The 21,728-nt window shown below is 34.0% G+C and overlaps 4 protein-coding genes across 4 annotated transcripts; 2 read left to right on the top strand and 2 right to left on the bottom strand.

The window, feature by feature from the left end:
* Window positions 1-852: 852 nt before the first annotated feature.
* LOC138334571 (histidine N-acetyltransferase-like) lies at window positions 853-3,802 on the top strand. Its single transcript, XM_069283223.1, has 4 exons — window positions 853-1,146; window positions 1,737-1,958; window positions 2,690-2,900; window positions 3,480-3,802. The coding sequence occupies exons 1-4, from the start codon at window positions 853-855 to the stop codon at window positions 3,800-3,802; spliced, it is 1,050 nt and encodes a 349-aa protein (XP_069139324.1).
* Window positions 3,803-7,443: 3,641 nt separating this feature from the next.
* Window positions 7,444-13,691, bottom strand: LOC138334570 (histidine N-acetyltransferase-like). The gene is made up of 5 exons (XM_069283221.1): window positions 12,788-13,691; window positions 10,691-10,912; window positions 10,153-10,180; window positions 9,256-9,486; window positions 7,444-8,244 (listed from the first exon to the last, which is right to left on the bottom strand). Exons 1-5 carry the CDS (start codon window positions 13,085-13,087, stop codon window positions 7,916-7,918), a joined length of 1,110 nt encoding a protein of 369 aa, XP_069139322.1. The 5' UTR covers window positions 13,088-13,691; the 3' UTR covers window positions 7,444-7,915.
* A 3,398-nt stretch (window positions 13,692-17,089) lies between these two features.
* On the top strand, window positions 17,090-18,041 carry LOC138335803 (nucleophosmin-like). The gene has a single exon (XM_069284964.1). It carries the CDS (start codon window positions 17,395-17,397, stop codon window positions 17,812-17,814), a length of 420 nt encoding a protein of 139 aa, XP_069141065.1. The 5' UTR covers window positions 17,090-17,394; the 3' UTR covers window positions 17,815-18,041.
* Window positions 18,042-18,341: 300 nt separating this feature from the next.
* On the bottom strand, window positions 18,342-21,440 carry LOC138334569 (histidine N-acetyltransferase-like). The gene is made up of 2 exons (XM_069283220.1): window positions 20,319-21,440; window positions 18,342-18,479 (listed from the first exon to the last, which is right to left on the bottom strand). Exons 1-2 carry the CDS (start codon window positions 20,493-20,495, stop codon window positions 18,342-18,344), a joined length of 315 nt encoding a protein of 104 aa, XP_069139321.1. The 5' UTR covers window positions 20,496-21,440.
* Window positions 21,441-21,728: the final 288 nt, after the last annotated feature.

Raw genomic sequence — 21,728 nt, 5'->3', positions numbered from 1 at the left:
CAAGTTCCCTATAAGTTCAAACAATGCAATTTCTAGCCAAGTACTAGACAAACAGGCAAATACATCAAGTTGGTTTCAAAGCAAATGCCATTTGATGAGTACTTATTTTGTGTAAAGTGTCTAATTAGTAGAACTATGACTATCATATGATTTTGTACAAATATTGAAATTCAATAATTATAATAGCATATTTTCTTCATTGGTAATGTCTTTATTTTTGTAGTTAACATCCCTTTAAAATAAAGATAAAATATATCAAATGCAGTTTAAGTCCCGTTTGGTGTGTAATGAGTGAGGTATTTGGACGTACACGTCATTTTAATTACGTCACCTTATTATTCAAAATTTTGATATTTGTCTTTTATAGTGCAACATCTTTAGATATCATTAATCTAGATTTGAATTGTACTTCAATTTAAAACCTTAATGTGTTAAGTATCTCATTTGCATATTCATGAATTAATGTGTTTGAAAATAAATATGCTTGTTACAGTGACACTCAGTTTTTAAAAGTTTACACTGTGTACAATGTTTACTGCGGTATGCTTGCCTCTGTATCACAAGAAAGACATTGAACGTTTGAAGGTATTTCATAGCTAATCATGAGGATCAAAATACGTTGGTTTTTTTATTTTCATGAATTTTGTTAATTTTAATACTCTGGGGTTAGTAACGTCGGAAGTAATGGTAGATTTCAGTTAGAGAAGTATAAATTATGCTGAATCTACCTTCGAGAAATCAATAGTTGATAAAATAAGCTTCGAGAAAGCGAAGGATATTAACAGAAGGCACGATCCCATGAAATAAATTTTACGAAGTCAACAGTTGATTAAAATATACTTCGGTAAGTCCATGGCGGATGAGGAAATAAATTGTTGGAAGCCGGCAGCTGATGACATACATTTTGGGAAGCCAACAACTGATGAAATAAACTTGATGAAGTCAAAGAGAAAAGAATTAGACGTTAAGAAACCAATGACTGATGATCTTGCTGGAATAACCTTCAGGACAACAACAGCCGAAGATTACGATGACGTCATATCAGTACGGAGACATCTTTATGACGGTGCGGATTACATCCCGTACAGATACTACGAATTACTGGAACACAACACGGGGTTTGCTGGGTTTATCGACAGTACTATGGTAAGTTTTGTTTATTTCTTTATTCTTTGGTTTTGCTTTAGCTATAGAAAAGAATATTATTGTTTTAAGTAAGGCAAATGCCACTATTAATGGAGAAATACTTGTCAAAAATACAACTGAATTGTTTTTATATCGCCTTTCATTATAAAACATATCTGTTTTTGTTAAACTCTCATATCTCATATAATGAAATATTTAATGAAGCATATTATATTTTATTAGACATCTAATAATCTTTCAAAAGCTTTTCCATAACCTTCCAATAAAACATTTATTTAAATAGATTTATTTAATAAAAAAAATTATGATATGGAGTTATAGGCCAAAATTCTAAATAAACTACGAAAGCATTTGTGTCATATCTCCATTACATAAGAGTATATGCAAGTTTATTTTAATAAGATCTATTGGCTTAATTAATTACTATATGTTTAGTTATGATCGTAAAGGCTTGTAACATAAGTTTTAGAAAATCGGGTTAATACATGTGTGTATATATCAAAACCCAAGTTACATGCCCGTGTGCAAACAGTAGGCTACTTATTCATGTACGCATATGATGATCTCAAAAAGTATCATTCTACTTTTAGGTATGTTTCATGTTCGCTACCGTGATCGATGATGGTGAAAGTATTCTTTTAAGATCAATTCGTGTCCGTGACGAATATGAAGGAAAAGGAGTTTATACTCGCCTGAGAGCGTTTTGTATGAAAAACCTCTCTCATACTGCCAACAAAGCTGTTTTCCTAATAAGCTCGCCGACCCATTTTGAACAACTTTGCAGAGGATCAGCAAAGCTGGTATTCTCTCGAGTACGTATATCGAATATTATTCTTATTCAACTGTCTAGTTTTTTTATGAAAAAAGAAAACAAAAACCTTGTGAATAACAGCAGCTAATATCACACTTTTAACTTGAAACATGCCGTAAATGTACTTATTTTAGCGCAGTCAAAATTTAGATGAATGAAAAAAAATATTTATGAGCGCGAATATTTAATGCAATATCGTTGTTTAATACCGGAAAATTTAGCATTGTGCATTAATTAGTGCTTTAATGACATCGCGAAAAGCGCTGCAATAAAACTACCGCTAAAATGAAACTACCACTAAAATAAATACTTTTACAATATATCGTAACACGTAAAAGGAATAGTGAGTTTGTATCAATCATTTAAACAATATTGTATAGTCATTAATCTCTGTTGCATGAACGGTATGATATTTTGCTTTAAACATGGAAAACTCAAATGATACTAGAATATAAAAAATGCCTAACTAGATGACTTTAATCAACTATTATCTAATATTTCTTTAATTAGATATTCGGCTTAAACTTGTTTGAGTTATTGATAGTCATGCTTTTAAAAGTTTCTACACGGAATCCTAGATGATTGCATTTGAGTGTTACATGTTTAAGGTGGTAATTAACCATGCATAAGACATCTTTCATTTTTCAGAAATTTATGTTCATATTATATCGAATATTCATGTCATTATTCATATTTAAGTAGTTTATTTTAAAATATTTTTTTTTATACAAGCATACAATGATGTTTGGAAATACGACGAAAAGTCTTCGTGGATTGCTTGGATTAAGAGATGAGTCTTTCCTACAAAGAGTTGATTCATCCTTCCTAGGAGAATTACTGCGCAACCGAACAGCAACTCAATACTTATTCCCAGAGAACAGAGTCTTAATCAACTGGATACCATATCAACTAGTGCCATCGAATATAGAATGGATGCTTAGAGGTAATAAAAACCATGAAATCGTCTGATCTATTTCTGATGGATACTACTCTTTAGAATTGGTGCTTAAATGTTATAAAAAAGCGTAACATGCAAACATCTTTTTGATTTGATTTTAATACTTTACCTTCGTCTCATCATTAGTAGCCAATTGTGAAGTTAATAATTAATGTATTATAACAGCACAGGTAAGAAATTAGCGGATGGCTAGCTAGTTTCGCGGAGTTGACATTTCCGCGGTTTCCGAATTTGGGGTTGGAGGGGGTCATTCGTATCAACGTACTCACATATACCTTCGGAGAGACAGGTGTATTATCAAATTGATTCAATGGCATATATAAATGTACGTCTGCCAATTGCATTATCCATGACTTTTGGTCAAATACGTACTTCTCTGACCCATTAACATGCTGGAATGATGTTAAAATCGCACTACTTTAACTAACTCCAAAACCATAAAAGAATCGGAGGACTAAGTCAATGCAGAATTCATATCATGTTCAGTAATAACTCGATAAGGACTTAAAATGGCGTTCATTCATTTTGGTGTTTATATCAAATTATTTTTTCTTAATTGTACAGGTACCGAAGTATTCTCCAATGCTGTTCCAAAACAAGATAAGATTAAATCCGAAATGATGATATCAGCAATAAATGTAGACCAATGTGAGGCTGGAACTGTAGTCACGCTCGATTTGTTCGGTGATGTATGTGATGAAGAAATGATCACGGGCCATATCTATATACAACTACAAAAAGCCCTGGATAGATTCGGTGACATCCTGGTGCTATACATCATATTCCAGGAACACCAAGACACCAAAACTGTTTTACATGTCCTGTCAAAACTTGGCTGGAGTAAGGTCGACAATTACGCCGTATATGGTGTGGAAAAATCCATTTAAAGCTAAAGATTTAAATTTAAATTGAATTTGTCTTTACATGATATTCATATAAATTGGCGACGTTATCATGGCGAGATTAACAGCTTCCATATTGTCATATGCCAATCGGGACGACATTTGTAATTGCAAATAAACTGCTAGATTCTAAATGTTATTGATACAAAAATGAGTGAATCAAATGAAAACAAGCAAATTGTCAACAGTTTTTCGCCTGCAGTTGTTTAAATATTCATGACAGTTATCGAACTACAGGATGACGAACTGGGTACTGAAAGTTACCGATCTCGACCATTACAATAAATCTAGTCGTTATACAGACCGGTCGTTCTGTATTTTTATCTTTTCTTTTTACTTTTATTCAGAAAAAAAACAATAAGTAAATCACAAAAAGTCCATTTGCAAACACTGGTTGATTCGTTTTTCGCGGTCTATGACTAATTATATCGCATCCGATCATATAGAAAATTTTGTAAGCATTTCGAACTTTTCATCGACGTTAGAAATGAGTATGATTGGATTCCTGTCAGACATGCGTCTTGGAAGGCCGTAAAAACACTAAAAACTACTAGGAAAAATCAAGTAGAAAATAGACAAAATACTTCGCTTTGAGGATCAACTATGGAGTGAGATGGGACAAAACTGTTTTGTATTATTGTAATAGTGTAACACTTACCCATTGTAAAGTGCAATCATGGTCACTGATGAAGAAATAATTACAAGTGACATATATACACTGCTAGAAAAAGTCTCTGTCAGATTTGGTGATATCTTTATTTTGTATATTAGTTTCAAGAAACACCACGGTACCAGTATTTTTCTTAATGTGTTGTCAAAAGTTGGCTTGAAATACTAATTTACGACATTACATGAGGCGTTAAAACAATATTTAAAGTTATTTGTGTACATGGGTAAAATTTCCACCTGTATTTTTCTTAGGTATTGAAACCCATATACTTGATCAGATTAAGCTACGACAAACACTGGCACATACAAACACGTATGTTGATTAAAACATTGCAATTTAGTAACTACACAGATTGTATGTACAGTAAAAAAATATTGTTTTGATGGTTTTGTGATGTTTTGGTGAAACTATATCTATAAGAAATTAATTGCAAACTATGACACTGTAGAATTTAAAATAAACTCAGTAATTTGCCTCTTAATTTAACTATATGTTTTCATCTTATTTTAGAGTGAATTGAAATTATGGAAATACTGCGAAAATTCATTTTGATTTCCGAAAGGTTGGTTAATAACATCTGGTGAATAACATATAAAAGTTCTTGATCTACCAGTATGATTATTCCACAATCAAACAGCTCACATCCGTTGCACTTATGGCGTCACATTCGGTTATTCCCCAAATTAGCGTGAGGGACCGATTCCCTGATCAGCAGTCGATATACAGGTAAAACTCGAGCACTTTGGAGGGCGGTATCTTGGTACTGAAGGGGTCAGTTTTAATGCGGTTTTCAACATTCCTGTCAGTAGATCAAACAAAATAACATATCAAAATACACTTTTCTGTACCGTGTACACTTACAACGTAAGACCAGATTTTGTTCAACCTCTTCGTTACACAGTGTAAATGGACACTACAAAACACATTCTTATCCACCAGCATGTTAAATATTTTAGTTATGCTTTTATCTGAAAACCAACATACTCGCCGAATCCAATTCGGTCTTTGCATATTACAGAGTAAGATTCCTTGCGGGTAAGTTTCGATTGTTACGTCATCACTTTGTTAGAGCAATTCATGTCTTAAATGTATGACGTTGCGCTCTCAAACACATGACGTCATAATCAATACTTAACCGCAAGGGCAGGTAACTGTGTAATATGCAAATACAGAATAGAAAGCATGACCTTTTCGACAAGAAAGCTATTAAATTTGTGTTGTTAACTTTAGACGGTTTAAAACTGTCAAAAGGCAATGGTTTTTCTTTCGACTTTTTTAAAGAAGGTTAATCGACTCCTGAATGTTCAGTTTGTAATCTGGAACTTAATATCTTTTGACACAATGTCGTTTTGAAATGCACTACCTAGACATATTTTCATCAAGTACCTTATGACTATAATTAACGCAATGTCAAGTTGATTTCAAATCATAGGAAATCAAAAGTCATTATTGGATGTGTACCTATTTTATGTAAAGTGCCTAATTTGTATTCCAATGTATTGAATATTTTGCTCAAAATAATGAAGTACTTGTAAAATAGCATATTGTCTTCCTTGGTAATGTCTTATATTTATTGAAGTTGTTAACAAACCCTAAACATAAGGATAAAATATATAAAATACAGCTTAAGTCCTGTTTGATGTCTAATGAGTGAGACATCTGGACGTTACATCATATATATTACCTCACTCTATCATTTACAGTCTCCACATGTGCCTTTTATAGTGCAATATTTTAGGCGTCATAAATCTAGATTTGAATGGCTCATTAATCGAAAGTCTTAATAGGTTAATTATCCCATTTGCATATTCATGAATTAATGTCTTTGAAAATAAATATGCTGGTCACAGTGACATTCAATTAAGATAGTTTATACTTTGTACAAAGTTTACTTTTGTATGACTGCGTTTGCATAACAAGGAATACATCAAAACTGTGAAGGTATTTCATGACTACCCCTGCAGATAAATCATAAATATTTGATGAATTCATTTTTGGCATTATCATGAATTGTATTTAATTTGTTATGAATTATAAAAGTTGGATTAAGCTTTGGGTTTTGCTACATTTTGTGTCGCTCGGCTTGAATACACCGATCCTTCATATTGACATAGCTCATCGTTATTTTAAAATTTTTGCTGACTCATTCGTGTGATAAGGCTGTATTGCATGGGCAATAATGAAGATAATGTATGCAGCCTCGGACAACTCGGATGCATTGCATGAAATACTCCAGTGCTACACCCAAGTATGGGAGACAACATAGCCTTCTATTTGTGGCAATTAAATCGTCAGCGATCTAGATTTCCTATTCGCAACTCGGAAAAGCCCATATCGATCAGCTGAACTCCAAAATCAACAACTGATAAACTAAAGTGTGGGAAGCAGCAGATGAGAACAACTTTGAGGAGTCAATGGCTGACGGACTAATCTCCAGGACAACAACGGAAGACAAAATGTCTCAGTTTAAAAGATATATTCTAGGTTACTTAGGGATTAACTTGAATATAATGTATTGTTATGGAGTTATATTACAAAATAAGTGTATTCTAAATAAACCTAGAAGACATGTGTGTTATATCCCCAATACATGAAAGCATTTTTTAGTGCAAAATGATCTTGATTTTAGCATGGCTACACAGGTTGAAGTTTGAGTTTTTCTATCTAATATTATATGCGAACCTAGACTTTAGTTATAAAACGCAATAGCTAACTAATATTCTTTTGTTTTATTAATACATTACAAAACTTTAACAAACTGTAACACTGTGGTCTATGTCAAATTATTTAGTTGGTTGTTCTCTATATGTTTTGTAACGTTAACTCAATTTTAGATAGCGAGGTAGATTTGAAATATTAACTGAACAGGTTATAAAAGGCTCATTACTCAATTTTATTTTGTGTTTTATTTATACAGATGTCAAAATAACAAATAGCAAACAGATTGGATATAGAAGCAAAATCTTTAAAATATCTCTCTAAATGTTGATTCATGACAATGAAACAATTATTGTGAATTACATTTTGTATACATTGTATTTGCTATAAATTGTGCGGTTTTAAAATATAGATATGTATTTTTATTATGCCGAGCTATATCTTGGGTACCAACATAAGTAACATGTCATAATTTTTTTTCAAATCCAAAGACGAAAATGATGTGGCGATTAATACTGGTCTAAAGACCAAACATCACTTAATAACGAATAGATTCAGAAATCTTAGTTGCAAACTATTTCAAATGGACTTTTACACTCTATTTATGACGTCATCATTTCAAATGTATTTTTCCACGCCATGCATGAATCATCATTTTAAATGTTTTCCCTCGCCAAACATGACGTCATTATTTTAAATGTATTTTCCACGCCATATATGACGTCATCATTTTAAATGTATTTTTCCACTCCATACATGACGTTATCATTTTAGATGTATTTTTCCAAGCCATACATGACATCATCGTAGACCATTTTCCACCCCATGTTTGAGAGGACATGTTGAAGCGTGTCGGTATTCACATGCTGCTGGACGTCAATGTACAAGATCAAGATTTCACTGCATGTGTCCACGACCCGCTCTAGCTGTGTATATATATGGTCTGTGATTATCTCCTCGTTGGATATATCACCAAATAAGTCAAGCTTAATCACACTTCCCGCTTCACACTGGTCTACAGTAATCGCAGAAATCATCGGAGGCACAGTTTTGGAGTTTGGATCTTGTATGGGCGTCACACTGGAAAGCATTTTGGTACCTGTTAGGGTTGTTAAAAAACGTATTAGAACAGTTTGAAAAAGAAATGCAGAATATATCGTGAAGTTCCTTAATTAGGCTTAACGTTAAGACAGTCTCCCAAGGATGAATTACATAGCGTGTATGGGTGTCTGTATATTTTGGGAGGCTGCGTTATATATGGGACACTTGCCGCTTCTATAGTGTTATTTCACTGAAACGTGTCACCAAAGATAACGAACAGTACACCCCACTCGGTCATATTTACTAATATTAGGGAGATCATCTCTTCTAAAAGCCTTAACTGATATTAAAAAGAGCCTGTCAGTGAATTGTTCACGGAAGATATTACAAAATACTTTGGATTTCACAGCAAATCTGGATATCAAAGCCAGACTTTACGTAACTATCAACAAAAATTCAAGTTAAATTCGACTCCGATATTGTTAGTATTTGTAGATGTAGTTGAAATTAAGATATATTAAAGAATATTTATAATGTTTTTAATAACTTTGGTACAGCAGTTGCTGAAAGTCAATACATGTAAACATGCCTTCATTTTAAACTGGTCGCCATAGAAGTTACGATTATTGCCGAACGGAAGTCGGAAAGTTCATGACCCGTTTTCGGACAGACGTTACGTAGTTACGGTAGTCACATGACGTTTTCGGCAACGACGTTACAATGTCGGCTAACTTCGGCTTGTTTGACTATGTGGGACTCTCCTAGCGATGTTTAATATTTATTTGAATTTTATCAAAATATTCCGAATCATAATCGCTCATCTTGACTTCGATTTAGTCCTGTCTCTGCATGATTTACAACAGGATTTTTTTCAACATTCTTCTAAATCATGAATAAAAAATATACGGATATTGGGCCTTTAAGATAAAACATTTCGTAAGTCATTTAAATTATGTTTCAAAAAGATTCAGGTTCGAAAAGAGCAATAAAATCATCAACTTAACACCAAATTGGAAAGAAAACACCAGTATACCACCACTTTTCAAGGATTAAAATGAGCTAACGTTACCCATAAACATGCGTCCAATATTCGATGGTACCAGCTCGTATGGAATCCAATAAACAACTATTATGTTTTCTGGAAACAGATACTGTGTTGCCGACTTGTCTCGAAATAAATCTACCAAGTAGTGTACATCCACCTTCTCTAGGGAAGACGCATGTCGTGGTCCAAGCATTGAGCGGAGAGTCCCCTTCGTAGATTCAAACTTCAACGAGCGCTTTAGGAAGAGAAGACTTTCTTAAATAAACAGACAAAAACAACTTCAATATGAAACTAACACAAATATTGATATTTTATGTGTATTTTAAAATACAGAGGTAAAGCTACAGGTATTGTATTTTGGCGATCCAAAATTATAGTAAGAAATGAGTTGATACATTGGGTACTCATAAATCGTAAACTATAATACACATCTTAGGTTTGTTTGTTTAGTTTTACGTCCTATTAACAGCCAGGGTCATGTAAGGACGTGCCAGGTTTGTTGGTGGAGGAAAGCCGGAGTACCCGGAGAAAAACCACCGGTCAGCGGTCAGTACCTGGCAACTGCCCCACATGGGATTCGAACCCGCATCCCAGAGGTGGAGGGCTTGTGGTAATATGTCGGGACATCTTAACCACTCGGCCACCGCGGCCCCTTAGGCAAACAATCATATTCGGAAAGAGCCTTTAACATATACATTTTTTGTGAAACATTCTCTCCAAGAACAATACACTGTATTTCAGAAATAGAGGATTTGTTTAAAGGCTCGTGGCATATTAAAATTTTAATTTCGCTTCTATGTGTCGGTGCCGAAAGTGAGACGCTTCTTAGATGCGGATGAAAAGATTCATTCACTAAACTGAATGAGAGTGTACTCATTTTTACTACAGTGGGAAATATATATGGGCATTCGCAAACAGTACCAGTAATTCTATTTCTTGTGTAAGATCGCTGAAACAAGATGAAAATACTCAATACATAATAATGAAAAACAATATTACCCATCAAAGAATTTCTCTACAGTACATACCTTCGCCATGACCCAAAAAAAGGACGATGCCGCCATACGAGATTTTCGATATTGTAAAAATGACGCCATTCCGGTGAATGTGACGTCACTTTTTAGAGGGTCTGAATGACGTTTCATTCACCGAAAGGTTTAAGTTCAAGGTCAAGTTAGAAAAAGTTCCGTCAGATGTGGAACACATTCATGTGATTGTATTGACGGATAAAGCATTTTGTTTTGACGGATAAAGCACAAGTTTATCCGGCAGTAGATATCGGTCAGTATGTGAGACAGTTGCAGGATAAATGCGCGTAGATATTGATTGTAACGTCATATGTTTGCATGCGTACTTTTGGACAAAACGACGTGAATTGCGCTCACAAAATAATGACGTAACAATCTATATCTAGCCACAAGGGAGCTAATTCTGTAATAGACAATGACGGAATACGTACCCGGATGAAAACCAGGTTTACTGATTTTTTTATAAGTTGATCGTTACTCGTCGGTGACTCTATCACGTAGACAGATTTCCTTGCAGTTGTGTTGAGTTTCTTTAAACAGAATGTCCTCAGTCGAGAGTAAATTCCCCTACCTTCGTACTCTTCTCGGACACGAATCGATTGTATATGAATACTTCTCCCATCGTCGATAACAGCGGCAAACATAAAACACACCTAAAACAGATTAATATATATAATATCTTTATAATTAACGTTTATTTGTTTCCATGTTCAATACGACTATCTTGTTGGTAGATGTTTTTTCTTCTTACTACTTTGAAGAAAAAATCCGAGAATGGCGCGAAAACCCGACGTTATCATGACGTCACAATAGAGACGTCGACATTGCGTTTTGATTTGTAAAAATATAATCCATTGGGAATTCAATGGAATCGTACGACTAAACGTATTTTATATTATCAAGTTGTCTGAAAAATAATTATAAACATTGATGTCACTATTTTTTAACTTCAACGGGGTTTGAAATAATAAATTTCACACAGCTTGCAAACAAAACTTCTTTCGTACCCCTGATGAAGTTAAAATATAGTGACATCAATGCTTAAATGATAATTAGAACCATAGAATTTCGCGTTAATCTAAGCATAGATAACACTATTTTTAATTTCATATGGGTATAAACAACATCACTCATCCCCCCCCCCCCTCTCTCTCTCTCCTTGCTATCCGATGATATCTCATTTGAGGACGTGCAAAGTTCAGGTGGCAGAAAACCAGAAAAACAGAAAAGTCACCAAACAGCTCTCAGGATATGTAGTTATATATCTAAATTAATATATATCTCAGTGATAAAAAGAGATAGTCGTCAATGCGTGTGGTATACTTCAAGAAGCCAAATACATAATGTGATATTATCTATGGCCGTCTGTCACGAATACCTGGGCAATTAAAATGTGATACATTTAGTGAGTTAATGACTCATAGAAAAGTCTAATTGTAAGGAATAATGATGCACGCATCATAATTTAAAGTTTGTTTATCCTTGCTGATGGATGTGGCTGGAATTACTCAGGTTTCCATTGCAAATACTAACCTTATCATAAATTTTAATATTTCCATGAACATTTTATAATACAAAATAATTCAAAATAGCGCGGTCTCTAGATACCGATATGAATCATCAATTCCTGTTATTTTCTCAAAGAAACACAACAAATACGAGAAATAAAGGTTGATCGTTATTCCTAAACAATGGTTCCATACATCATTTTTTGAAAGATAATACAAATATATTAACCTTTATTGGTTAATTGATTTTTATAAACACCATTGAATTCAACCAAATGGTACTCAACTTTATTTCTCGATAGATTGAGCATGTCACGCGCAATTTGGAGCCACGTGGATGAATATATGATGGTCCTCATCAGAAACAAAAACGGTTCATTCCCACACCCAACTTTATCTTTCGGTGGAAATACCAGAAATATACTTTAATCCTTAAATACATAATATAACCTACACCATTAGGGTTGATAAGTCGGTTTTTGGATTTTGGAACGTCATCGAAGTTACATTGTGTAGGTCGTTATAAAACGAACCCAAACTATCCCATTTGCATTCTTTTGGAATTTTCAACCATTTAAATGGTAATTTTTGCTCCATCATTCACAACTTATTTCATAAAAGTGCAAAATATTTAAAGATGCTCCATCGCTGACAAATGGTATTATTCCACTATCAAAAACAGGAGCAGACGATTTAGTATTTTTCATCGGTTACAAAAGTTACTTACTTTACACCATTACCACCAATGAAAAGTTTGATCTTCTAATTTTACTTCAAGTTAAAAATATGAAAAATAATTAATTGCATCCCGAAAGAAATCCGTGGCACTATATCCTATATGGAATGAAATACTGATTGCGCATTGTATTCTTTCATTTTTTTGTTTATTGTTTTTTGTTAATTAGGTATATAAATACACGATTAAACATCCATTATTTTTTCAAATGACGAATAACATTTATGCTCTCTCGGCGGTGGAGCATCTTTAAGTAATTAAAAATAACCCCAAGCAAAACTTACCATAGTACAATCGATAAAACCGGCAAATCCTGTGTTGTGTTCAAGTAGTTCGTAGTATCGGTACGGAATGTAGTCCGTTCCGTCATAAAGATGTCTGCGTACTGATATGACGTCATCGTAATCTTCGGCTGTAGTTGTCCTGAAGGTCAGTCCAGCAAGGTCACTAGTTGGCTCCTCAAAGTTTATTTCTTCACCTTTTGACTTCCTCAGGTTTATATCATCAGCTGACGGCTTCCCGCGATTTATTTCCTCTTCCGCCATAGACTTACCGACGTTTTTTTCCTCAACTGTTGACTTCATGAAATTTATTTAACTTTCTTGAAGTTTGTGTTGTTATGCCCCGCCTTATTGAAGCTTATTTCATTAACTTCTGATTTCTCGAAGGTCCAGCATTGTTAATAAACCTCAAACAGAAATCCGCCATTTCTTTCTGTATTCATACAGTATGTAAATGTTGTGGCAGTTATATAAGTATATGATATAGAGAGAGTGAGTGGAGAGCCGGGTGTATCCTTCTAGCCGCAGATTATTCACAGGCAGTCGGCCGAAACACGTGACAACCCCAGGAAAATAAAAAAAAAATACAATTATGAAAAAAAAAGAAAAAAAAAAGATTAATATCATGAGATTTATGGTTATCCGCATGGTTAGCTATGAATTACTTATGTGATTTTATAGCAGTGTATGATTCTGATATTCCGTCGGGCGAAACACGTGAATACCCCAGGAAAATGAAAACAATTTATGCTAATGCCAAAAAATGAATGTCATCAAATATGTATGATTTATCCGCATGGTTAACCTTGAAATACCTTCACACTTTTAGTGTATTCCTTGTGATACAAACTCAATCAAACAAAGGTAAACACTGTACACAGTGTAAACTATCTAAACTGAATATCACTATGACCAGCATATTTGTTTTGAAACACATGTGTGATAATTAACATATCTAGTTTTTAATTTTTAAGAGAAAATCATATCTAGATTAATGATATCTAATAAGATATTGCACTTTAAAAAGCAAATCATCGAGATTGTAAATAATGTGTGACGTTAGTATTTAAGCCACTCGCCTTTCACCTAGCAGGCCGGGGTTTGATCCCCGGTACGGACGGCAAAAGGTCAGGGATTACCTGGGTGGGTTTCCTCTGGGCATTCCGGTTTCCTTCCACTCTAAGACCCCTTGCAGTGTATACTAGCACAAAATTATACAAAGTTAATTGCAGCTCAATACGAATATTGGCAGAATTTGCATGACCGATAGTCGGTGGTTTTTTCCGGGTACTCTGACTTACTTTTTTTTTTTTACTTCATATTTAATCTGTTACGTTTCTCACATGCAATTGAGGCATATTTCGGTAAGTGTTTAACATATTGAAAATAAGGGTCAAAGAAGTAATATCAACAGGATTTTCCAGATGACACGGGATCCAATCAAACGTAAGTCTGTTGGATACGAATTGCTTCAAATGGTAAATATGGGACAAGGAAGTAATTCCAACCGTGTGGACAAAAACAAATTGTCAAATTTTCGAGGCGATCTGCCCATTAATCAAGACATACAAAACGAACACGATTACATAATAGGATACGATTAGGTGATGCGGGACAAAGAATCGAAAATAGATGAAATAAAAGGTTTTAAACCTTAAGCTGTGTCCTATGATATTCATGTAGAATAAACATAGTGAATGCAATAAGTATTGAATACATATTTTAATAATCTGGAATTAGGATTGAAATTAACGAATAACTTGGTTAATTTCCTTATTTTTATTGACAAAAAGATGTTAAGTGAAGATAGGATTATACATCAGGCATAGCCTATATATATGTTAGTCTTCTCCTGATATTGGTGGTACTAACAAACAATTATATAAAAACGTATATACGTGGTGAGGTTTATGAATATAGGGGGAGTTAACTCCTAGATGAAGAAAGATATAATTGTTAATCGTATATTTTTTGTAACTCTATAAATTAGCATTTAATTTTCAATTTTAATGTAACAACGGAAATTTTTGTGAATAATCTGTTCCAGTTAGAAAAATTGCACAGATTTTATAGCATCTGCATTTACCTAATTGCTTCTATAATGTTATATTACTGTCGAAAACTAAAGATTTTCAAAATGCTTCATTCCTTGACGTATCTTCAAACAACAAGACGAGACCCGGTAATAAAAATTCAAAAGTTTTAATACAAAGTTTATTATTATACCTCACCAATGAGTCACAGTCGCTGATTGGTCGAGACACGTCACGTGTGAAGCCAACAAAACATTGTGTATCCCGCTGAACGTCATGTTCAAAAATCATGTTTCCCCCAGTGTAACGGAACTCTCCGAGGTATTTCGATAACAAACAAAATGGATGGCAGACGACGCTTCCGTCTGCCTTTGACCGAGGAAATTAGTAATATTCTTATGATAAAAGATAAAGATAGCACAATAACACTCGATGTAATGTTTATATGATGTAACTTGCTAAAGGGAGCTGATTTGGGCTGAAAGATACGGTAGGTCTAACTTATGATTTAACAGATAATTGTAACGTTAGCCCAACAGTGTTTGAGCAAACAACTTAAATATTCTGGTTAGAGAATAACTTATATTTTCGGTATAATAAGCAATTAATTGCCCTGACAGTAGGGAGACATGACGCTTAGTTTACCCGCGGCAAGTCATATTTCCCAATGTAGAGGCCTAGTGTACCGATTTTCCCTGTGCGCTTTACACAGACTGACTGGTAATCAAAGCACTTCAATATAACTTTCAGTACTGCTGCGAAGCAGTTCATGTTGAATTTGTTTCAAGAGCAAAACAATTAAATTAAAGGTAAATCAATTTTATTTTTATCGGTGGGCAATGTTTCTGAATCGAACGATACACAAGAGTCAGTAAAACAGGAGTTCATAAGAATGCTTTTAAAATTGTAAAAATATGTCCGTATTTGCATTTTATTTTAAACCACCGCTGTTTAGATATATGCGTAGGCCTAGTAGTAAGCTATTTGTACGCCTTCTTAAGCAAACGTAGGTATAGATAAAATATTTTCTTGCGCGAAAACCGATGTTTAGATACCCAAGTTCATGAGCAAATGAAACGGATTTTTAAGTAGTTTTAATGAATCCAACTTCAGTCAAAATTGAAATATTATCCATTGATTAAAACATCACATGTTGCTGTGAGAAATTTACTTTTTAAAGATGCTCCATCACCGACAGTGCATAAAATATTGGTTATCATTTGGATAATAATTGATAGATAAATCGTGTGCATATACGTCTGTTTTATTTTTGTTGTCTGTGCAATCAGTATCTCATTCCATATAGGGCATAGTGTCATGGATTTGTTTCGGGATACAATATATCCTTTTAAATACTTTTACATTGAGGTAATAGAATGAGGTAAGGTAAGAACTTCAAACTTTTCAATAATGTTAATAGTGTGAAGTAAGTAAGTTTTGTTACAGAAGCAATATATTAATTTATCTGCTCCTGTTTTTAATAGATAACAGTAACCATTCGTCGGCGGCGTAGCATCTTTGATACATAATTAACAAAAATGAGAGAAAGAGACAATTCTGTAAAAAGTAGACTGAATCGTTTCAAGGTCACATATTATCTTAAATTGGTTTTTCCACGCCATACATGACGTCATCTTTGACCTTTCTCCAGCCATATTTTGACAGGACATGTAAAAGAGTATTGGTATCCTGGTATTCCTGGAACGAAATGTACAACACCAGGACTTCGTCGAATTTATCGAGGGCTCCTTGTAGGTGGGTATGTACGTGATTTGTGATAACTTCTTCATTACAAATGTCACCGAACAAATCAAATGTAATCACAGTTCCTGCCTCACACTGGTCGAGAGTAAATGCGGAAACCATGGACGAAGATCTTTCCGAGTAGATATCCGGTTCCGGCACGTAAGTGGAAAGTAGTTCAGTATCTGTAAGAATTGCAGAAAAGGTATGTATTCATTTCTATCGATTATTCCACAGCCACAATAATTTCGAGATTAGGACTTATATAATTGTTATGTTTCTGTATTTGATATGTTTTTGCGGCTCTTAATGTTCATCGCCTTCGAAATACGCTATATGTGAATGCACATAGTAATTACTGGGTTTGAAATACATGTACACGAAAAGAAATCCAAACATAGTTGATCTACATATTGATTATCAGTGTTATTCTGTTGTTCACAACCTCAAGTGCTGATACAAAAATAGGCAATGTTATCAGTAAAAAAGAAAACTTTTTATGTGAATGAGTGGATGAATGTTTGCGGACGTCTACTGAGTCGCAAGCTCCAAGTCAACATCTCGCTGCCTTTACTCATCTTTCACAAAGAATGACGTTTCGAGAGAATATTTCTGGGGATGTGTTTTGAACAAAGAAAACCCCAAAGTAACCTGGACATTTGAGGAGGAGAAAGAGGACACAGATTTTCTAATTCACACATTATTTTTGAAACAGGCAGTACTTGGACAAGCAGCACTGAAAGATGAACGAAATCTAGTTTCTGTACAGACCAAAAATTTTGAAAACGAATTATAAAACATCCGGCATTCTCCTAAACATTGGGAAGAAACGACATGTGTAATTTAGATTTAAGTTTTGGACATGAAAATCCCGTCGTCTTTGAGCTTTTAGAAGGTGCTTGTCCAGTTCATTTAATCGCACAGCAGTTAGTGGATATGCCAGATGAATCAAACATGAGCCAGGATGAATCTTGTACAGAAACTGAAGAAGATGAAGATGAAATGCTTATGGAAGAGGAACCAGCCAAGACGAAAAAGAGGAAAGCACCGTCATCGAAAGGACAAACGAAGTCGAAGGAGGAATATATGGAAGATGACGATGAAGAGGATGAGGATGAAGATGATGAGGATGAGGAAGATGAAGATGAAGAGGAAAGTGAAGAAGAAAGCAGTCCAGAGAAAGTATCGAAGAAGAAAAAGGGCAAGGCAACAGCAAAGACTAACCCCCGCAAAGGAAAGACAACCAAGGTATGATTCAGCAAAGAATGGCTTCCCCAGCCAAAGGCAAGGCTAAGAAGGCCAGGAAATGATCGACCTTTGATATTTCAAGCTTTATTCCAACTGAACTTGTGTAAACTATGGACTACAGATGTATGGACAGTGATAGTGATAATAAGGTCATGGACTGAAAAAGTGCTCTTTGAAGAAAAAATGACTGATTAGTTCAAAAGTGCTCTTTGTTTGAAGAAAAACATTCCATTAAAGAAGTTTTCGAACATAAAAAAAAATAATGTTTGCGACATAAAATATATTTTGTATATGTTAAGTTGTTCAATAGCATTGCAATGAAATGTCTTTAAATTTAAAAAAAAAGTGCTGATACAATATTATCTGAAATGTTCTAGTTCAACACGTTTACAGGACGATATGGTAAGGAGATACAATTTTTAAAGAAATTGAATACTTAACCCTTAATCACACGAAAGAACAAGTAAAATAAAAACCAGAAAAAAATGAAAGAAAGAAGATGAAAAAAAGGGGATAGAAAAAAATGAACACAATCATAAATCGAGAAAAGTCATACAAAATGCCCTCAATCGAGAGTAAGCTCCCTTGCCTTCGTATTCTTTGCGGACCCGGATTGCTTGTATGAGAACACTTTTACCGTCATCGATGATGGCGGCGAACATAAAACACACCTGAAACAAATAGAAAGTAAAGATATCAATTTAAACATAAACATATTATATTTATCGTAACAAGATGATACTTTCTCATGTTATTTATTTGTTTGCTTTTTTGCTGAGTCAGCTTTAAAACTTCAACTTCCGATTTTTTTGACTGTGACTGTTAAGATTTTCTCTACGAATTAAAGTGCCATTAAAAGAGTCAAATTTTACAATCCACGAAAATTGAGCCCAACAAAAATAAACTTTTTCACAGTAATCAGGTTTATAAGAAAAAAAACTTAAATTATGCACATTTCCATTTCATATGATATCGAATTAATTTTATCAGAATCAACATAATCTTAGAAATACTGAGGTATACCTATTTATAAAGACTGTATGATTAAGTAAACTGTCTAAATCGTCCGAATTCCAGTATAATAGTACATCCGACATTTTCTTATCTAGATTTTGCTTATTCGTTAGATTCAGTATAAGTACGCAGCATGAAATCATCCATCGGTATCCAATTGTTCACTGTAGGATGGACGAGAAATTTGTCTATTGAACTGATCTACATTAGCGTGTCTATGCCATTCAAAGAAATAAGTATATAATCTTTGCTCTTCACGTAAAACCTCACATTCAACACGCTTTATACAGTCTCGCTCATCGCTGATTTCGTCTTTAAGACATACGCTAATGGAAGCTAAACCGTAGATGCATTATTATGTTTTTATTTCGTGCTTACTACGCATAGTTATAAACTACCCCTAAAATCGTTTTGGTAGATATTCAATTACATTATAATAACATGGTTACATGGCGCATTTTTTACGCGACGATTTTTTTTACGTGAAGAATGTACTCCTTGACAATCACTAAACAATTCTATTGAGGAATATTTTTGAATATGTTACTAGTGTGATATGGCTTGTTATATTACTTTTGACAATTCAACATTCTCTATACAGGTATATTATGAAGTGACCTGTTTGTGATTTACGGGTTTTATTAGTTTAATGTTCTATTAACAGCCAGGGTCATGTGAGGACGTGCCAGGTTTGTTGATGGAACCTGGCTACTACCCAACATGGGATTCGAACTCGCGACCCAGAGGTGGAGGGCTTGTAGATATATGTCGAGACATCTTTTTTTTCCAAAAAATAATTTTATTCAAGAGTTAATATATATATACGAATTTGTAATATGCATTTAAAACATTCAAACCGAAATACAACCATATTGCATGTAAATTATTTGTATGTATATTCACATTTACACACTATCACGCCATTTAAATTGAAACAAAGTAATAGATACAGCAGCTAAGATTAGTCAGAATATAGCTGGAAAGATATATATACTCGATAAGTTAAATAGGAACAAATGATCATATAATATCCTCTTTCTTACATAAAAATTAAACTTACAATAAACTTAAAAAAAACAATAATTTATTTATCACAGAAGTACATTTAATTTAGACCTCAATACACTCAGAAAAGGCTTATGATTTTCAAAATATTTTGTAAATAATTGAGTGTTCAGATTTGACCAATAATAGGAAAAACTGTATTTTGTATAGCTCTTTAGTGTAAATTTAAAGAAAGACTTAAAATCTAAGTCGCTTAAAGATACAAAACCAAGCGACAGCCAACACGAAGTTGACAGAATTGGCAAACTTTGATTTTTCAATAATTCCAAAAAGAATCTTATGGAATTGAGAATCAAAACATCTGTCTTCGCAAAAGGATTGAGACATCTTATCCACTTGGCTTTCACGGTGACTTAAGTCATGTATCAGTAAATATTCCTATTATGTTAAGAGTGGATTACGAAAAATCACCAAAATTCATTAAATCTTACCATAGTACTATTGATAAACCCAGCAAACCCCGTGCTATGTTCCAGTAGTTCGTAGTATCGGTACGGAATTTTATCCGTACCGCCATAAAGATGTCTGCGTAGTGATATGACGTCATCGTAATCTTCGGCTGTTGTTGTCCTGAAGGTTAGTCCAGCAAAGTCATCAGCAATTGACATCTCAACGTCTATTTCTTCACCTTTTGAATATCTCAAGGTTATTTCATCAGCTGCCGGCTTACCGCAATGTATTTCTTCAGCCGCCTTTGACACACCGATGTTTTTTTTCCATAGCTGTTGACTTCATGAAATTTATTTCACTGACTCGTGCCTTCTCTAAGTTTGTGTTACCATTATCAGCCTTCTCGAAGCTTATTTCATCAACTCCTGATTTCTCGAAGGTTGATATAGCATATGCTTTACTCCTCAAACTGAAATCCGCCATTACTTTCGTCATTCGCACATACTATTAAGGTCGTGGTAGCTGGAAAGCCGGTTGTATCATCCTATATAGTTCACAAAGTCAGTCGACCGAAACACATGAAAACCCCAGAAAATATATAAAAAGATATGAAAATGCAAAAGAAAACACACACAAAAAAATACAACAAGGAATGTCATCATAGATTTATGATAATCCGCATGGTTAGCTATGAAATACTTTCACACTTTTAATATATTTCTTCTGATGCAGACGCAAGCATACCGCAGTAAACATTGTACACAGTATACATATTCTAAAACTGAATGTCACTGTAACCAGCAGTTTTATTTTTTAATATATTGATTAGTGAATATGCAAATGGGTTAATTAATATATTAAGGTTTTAAATTAGAAGCAATTCAAATCTAGATTACTTATATGTAAAAATGTTGCATATTAAAAGGCACACAAAGCAATTGTGAATAATAGGTTAACGCCCTCATCAGGCCTCAAACAGCAAGTAAATTGGTTTTCAGATATATTTAACAAGAGAAATTGAAAAACTTTCTCGTTGAAATTGGCATGCTTTCTATAGGAATCGGCGACAATGAATATTATCTCATATAGAGTTTCCTTTAGTTCTAGGGACTGACTATATACATAGCTTGTTATTTTCTAATTTTGACAAGTCGTTTAATATTTGATATTGTAACGGCCAAGTGGTATGACCAAAACCACTATAATTCAGGTAGCGCGTCTGACCGTTACATAGGTTGGGTATCAAACTGATTAATACCATGTCCATAAAGGACTCGACTAATGGTCAAGGACTATCTCATTAAAATCTATTATAAGTCATAAAAGTCTCTTGTAAGGCATCTTCTTCCACATGGGATCTTCTTCGTCTCAGCATCTGCAGCACCAATTATTCATTTCAGTCTTCAAACATGTATCAAGGTTTCCTGGAGTTGTCTACCCTTGGACCATTA

This window comes from Argopecten irradians, chromosome 11 (assembly GCF_041381155.1).
Source record: "Argopecten irradians isolate NY chromosome 11, Ai_NY, whole genome shotgun sequence".
NCBI lineage: Eukaryota > Metazoa > Mollusca > Bivalvia > Pectinida > Pectinidae > Argopecten > Argopecten irradians.
The sequence above is the reverse complement of the archived record's forward strand: the minus strand, read 5'-3'. Positions and strand labels throughout refer to the sequence as shown.

Coding starts and splice junctions, on each gene's coding strand:
- LOC138334571 (XM_069283223.1), top strand. CDS start 853: ATGGCGGATGAGGAAATAAATTGTTGGAAGCCGGCAGCTGATGACATA. Junction 1,959..2,689: donor CAAAGCTGGTATTCTCTCGA/GTACGTATATCG, acceptor TTTTTATACAAG/CATACAATGATGTTTGGAAA. Junction 2,901..3,479: donor TATAGAATGGATGCTTAGAG/GTAATAAAAACC, acceptor TTAATTGTACAG/GTACCGAAGTATTCTCCAAT.
- LOC138334570 (XM_069283221.1), bottom strand. CDS start 13,087: ATGAAGTCAACAGTTGAGGAAAAAAACGTCGGTAAGTCTATGGCGGAA. Junction 9,487..10,152: donor CACAAGAAATAGAATTACTG/GTACTGTTTGCG, acceptor TGTTTATTTAAG/AAAGTCTTCTCTTCCTAAAG. Junction 8,245..9,255: donor TATTGGACGCATGTTTATGG/GTAACGTTAGCT, acceptor CAACCCTAACAG/GTACCAAAATGCTTTCCAGT.
- LOC138335803 (XM_069284964.1), top strand. CDS start 17,395: ATGTGTAATTTAGATTTAAGTTTTGGACATGAAAATCCCGTCGTCTTT.
- LOC138334569 (XM_069283220.1), bottom strand. CDS start 20,495: ATGTCAATTGCTGATGACTTTGCTGGACTAACCTTCAGGACAACAACA. Junction 18,480..20,318: donor GGTTTATCAATAGTACTATG/GTAAGATTTAAT, acceptor TATTTGTTTCAG/GTGTGTTTTATGTTCGCCGC.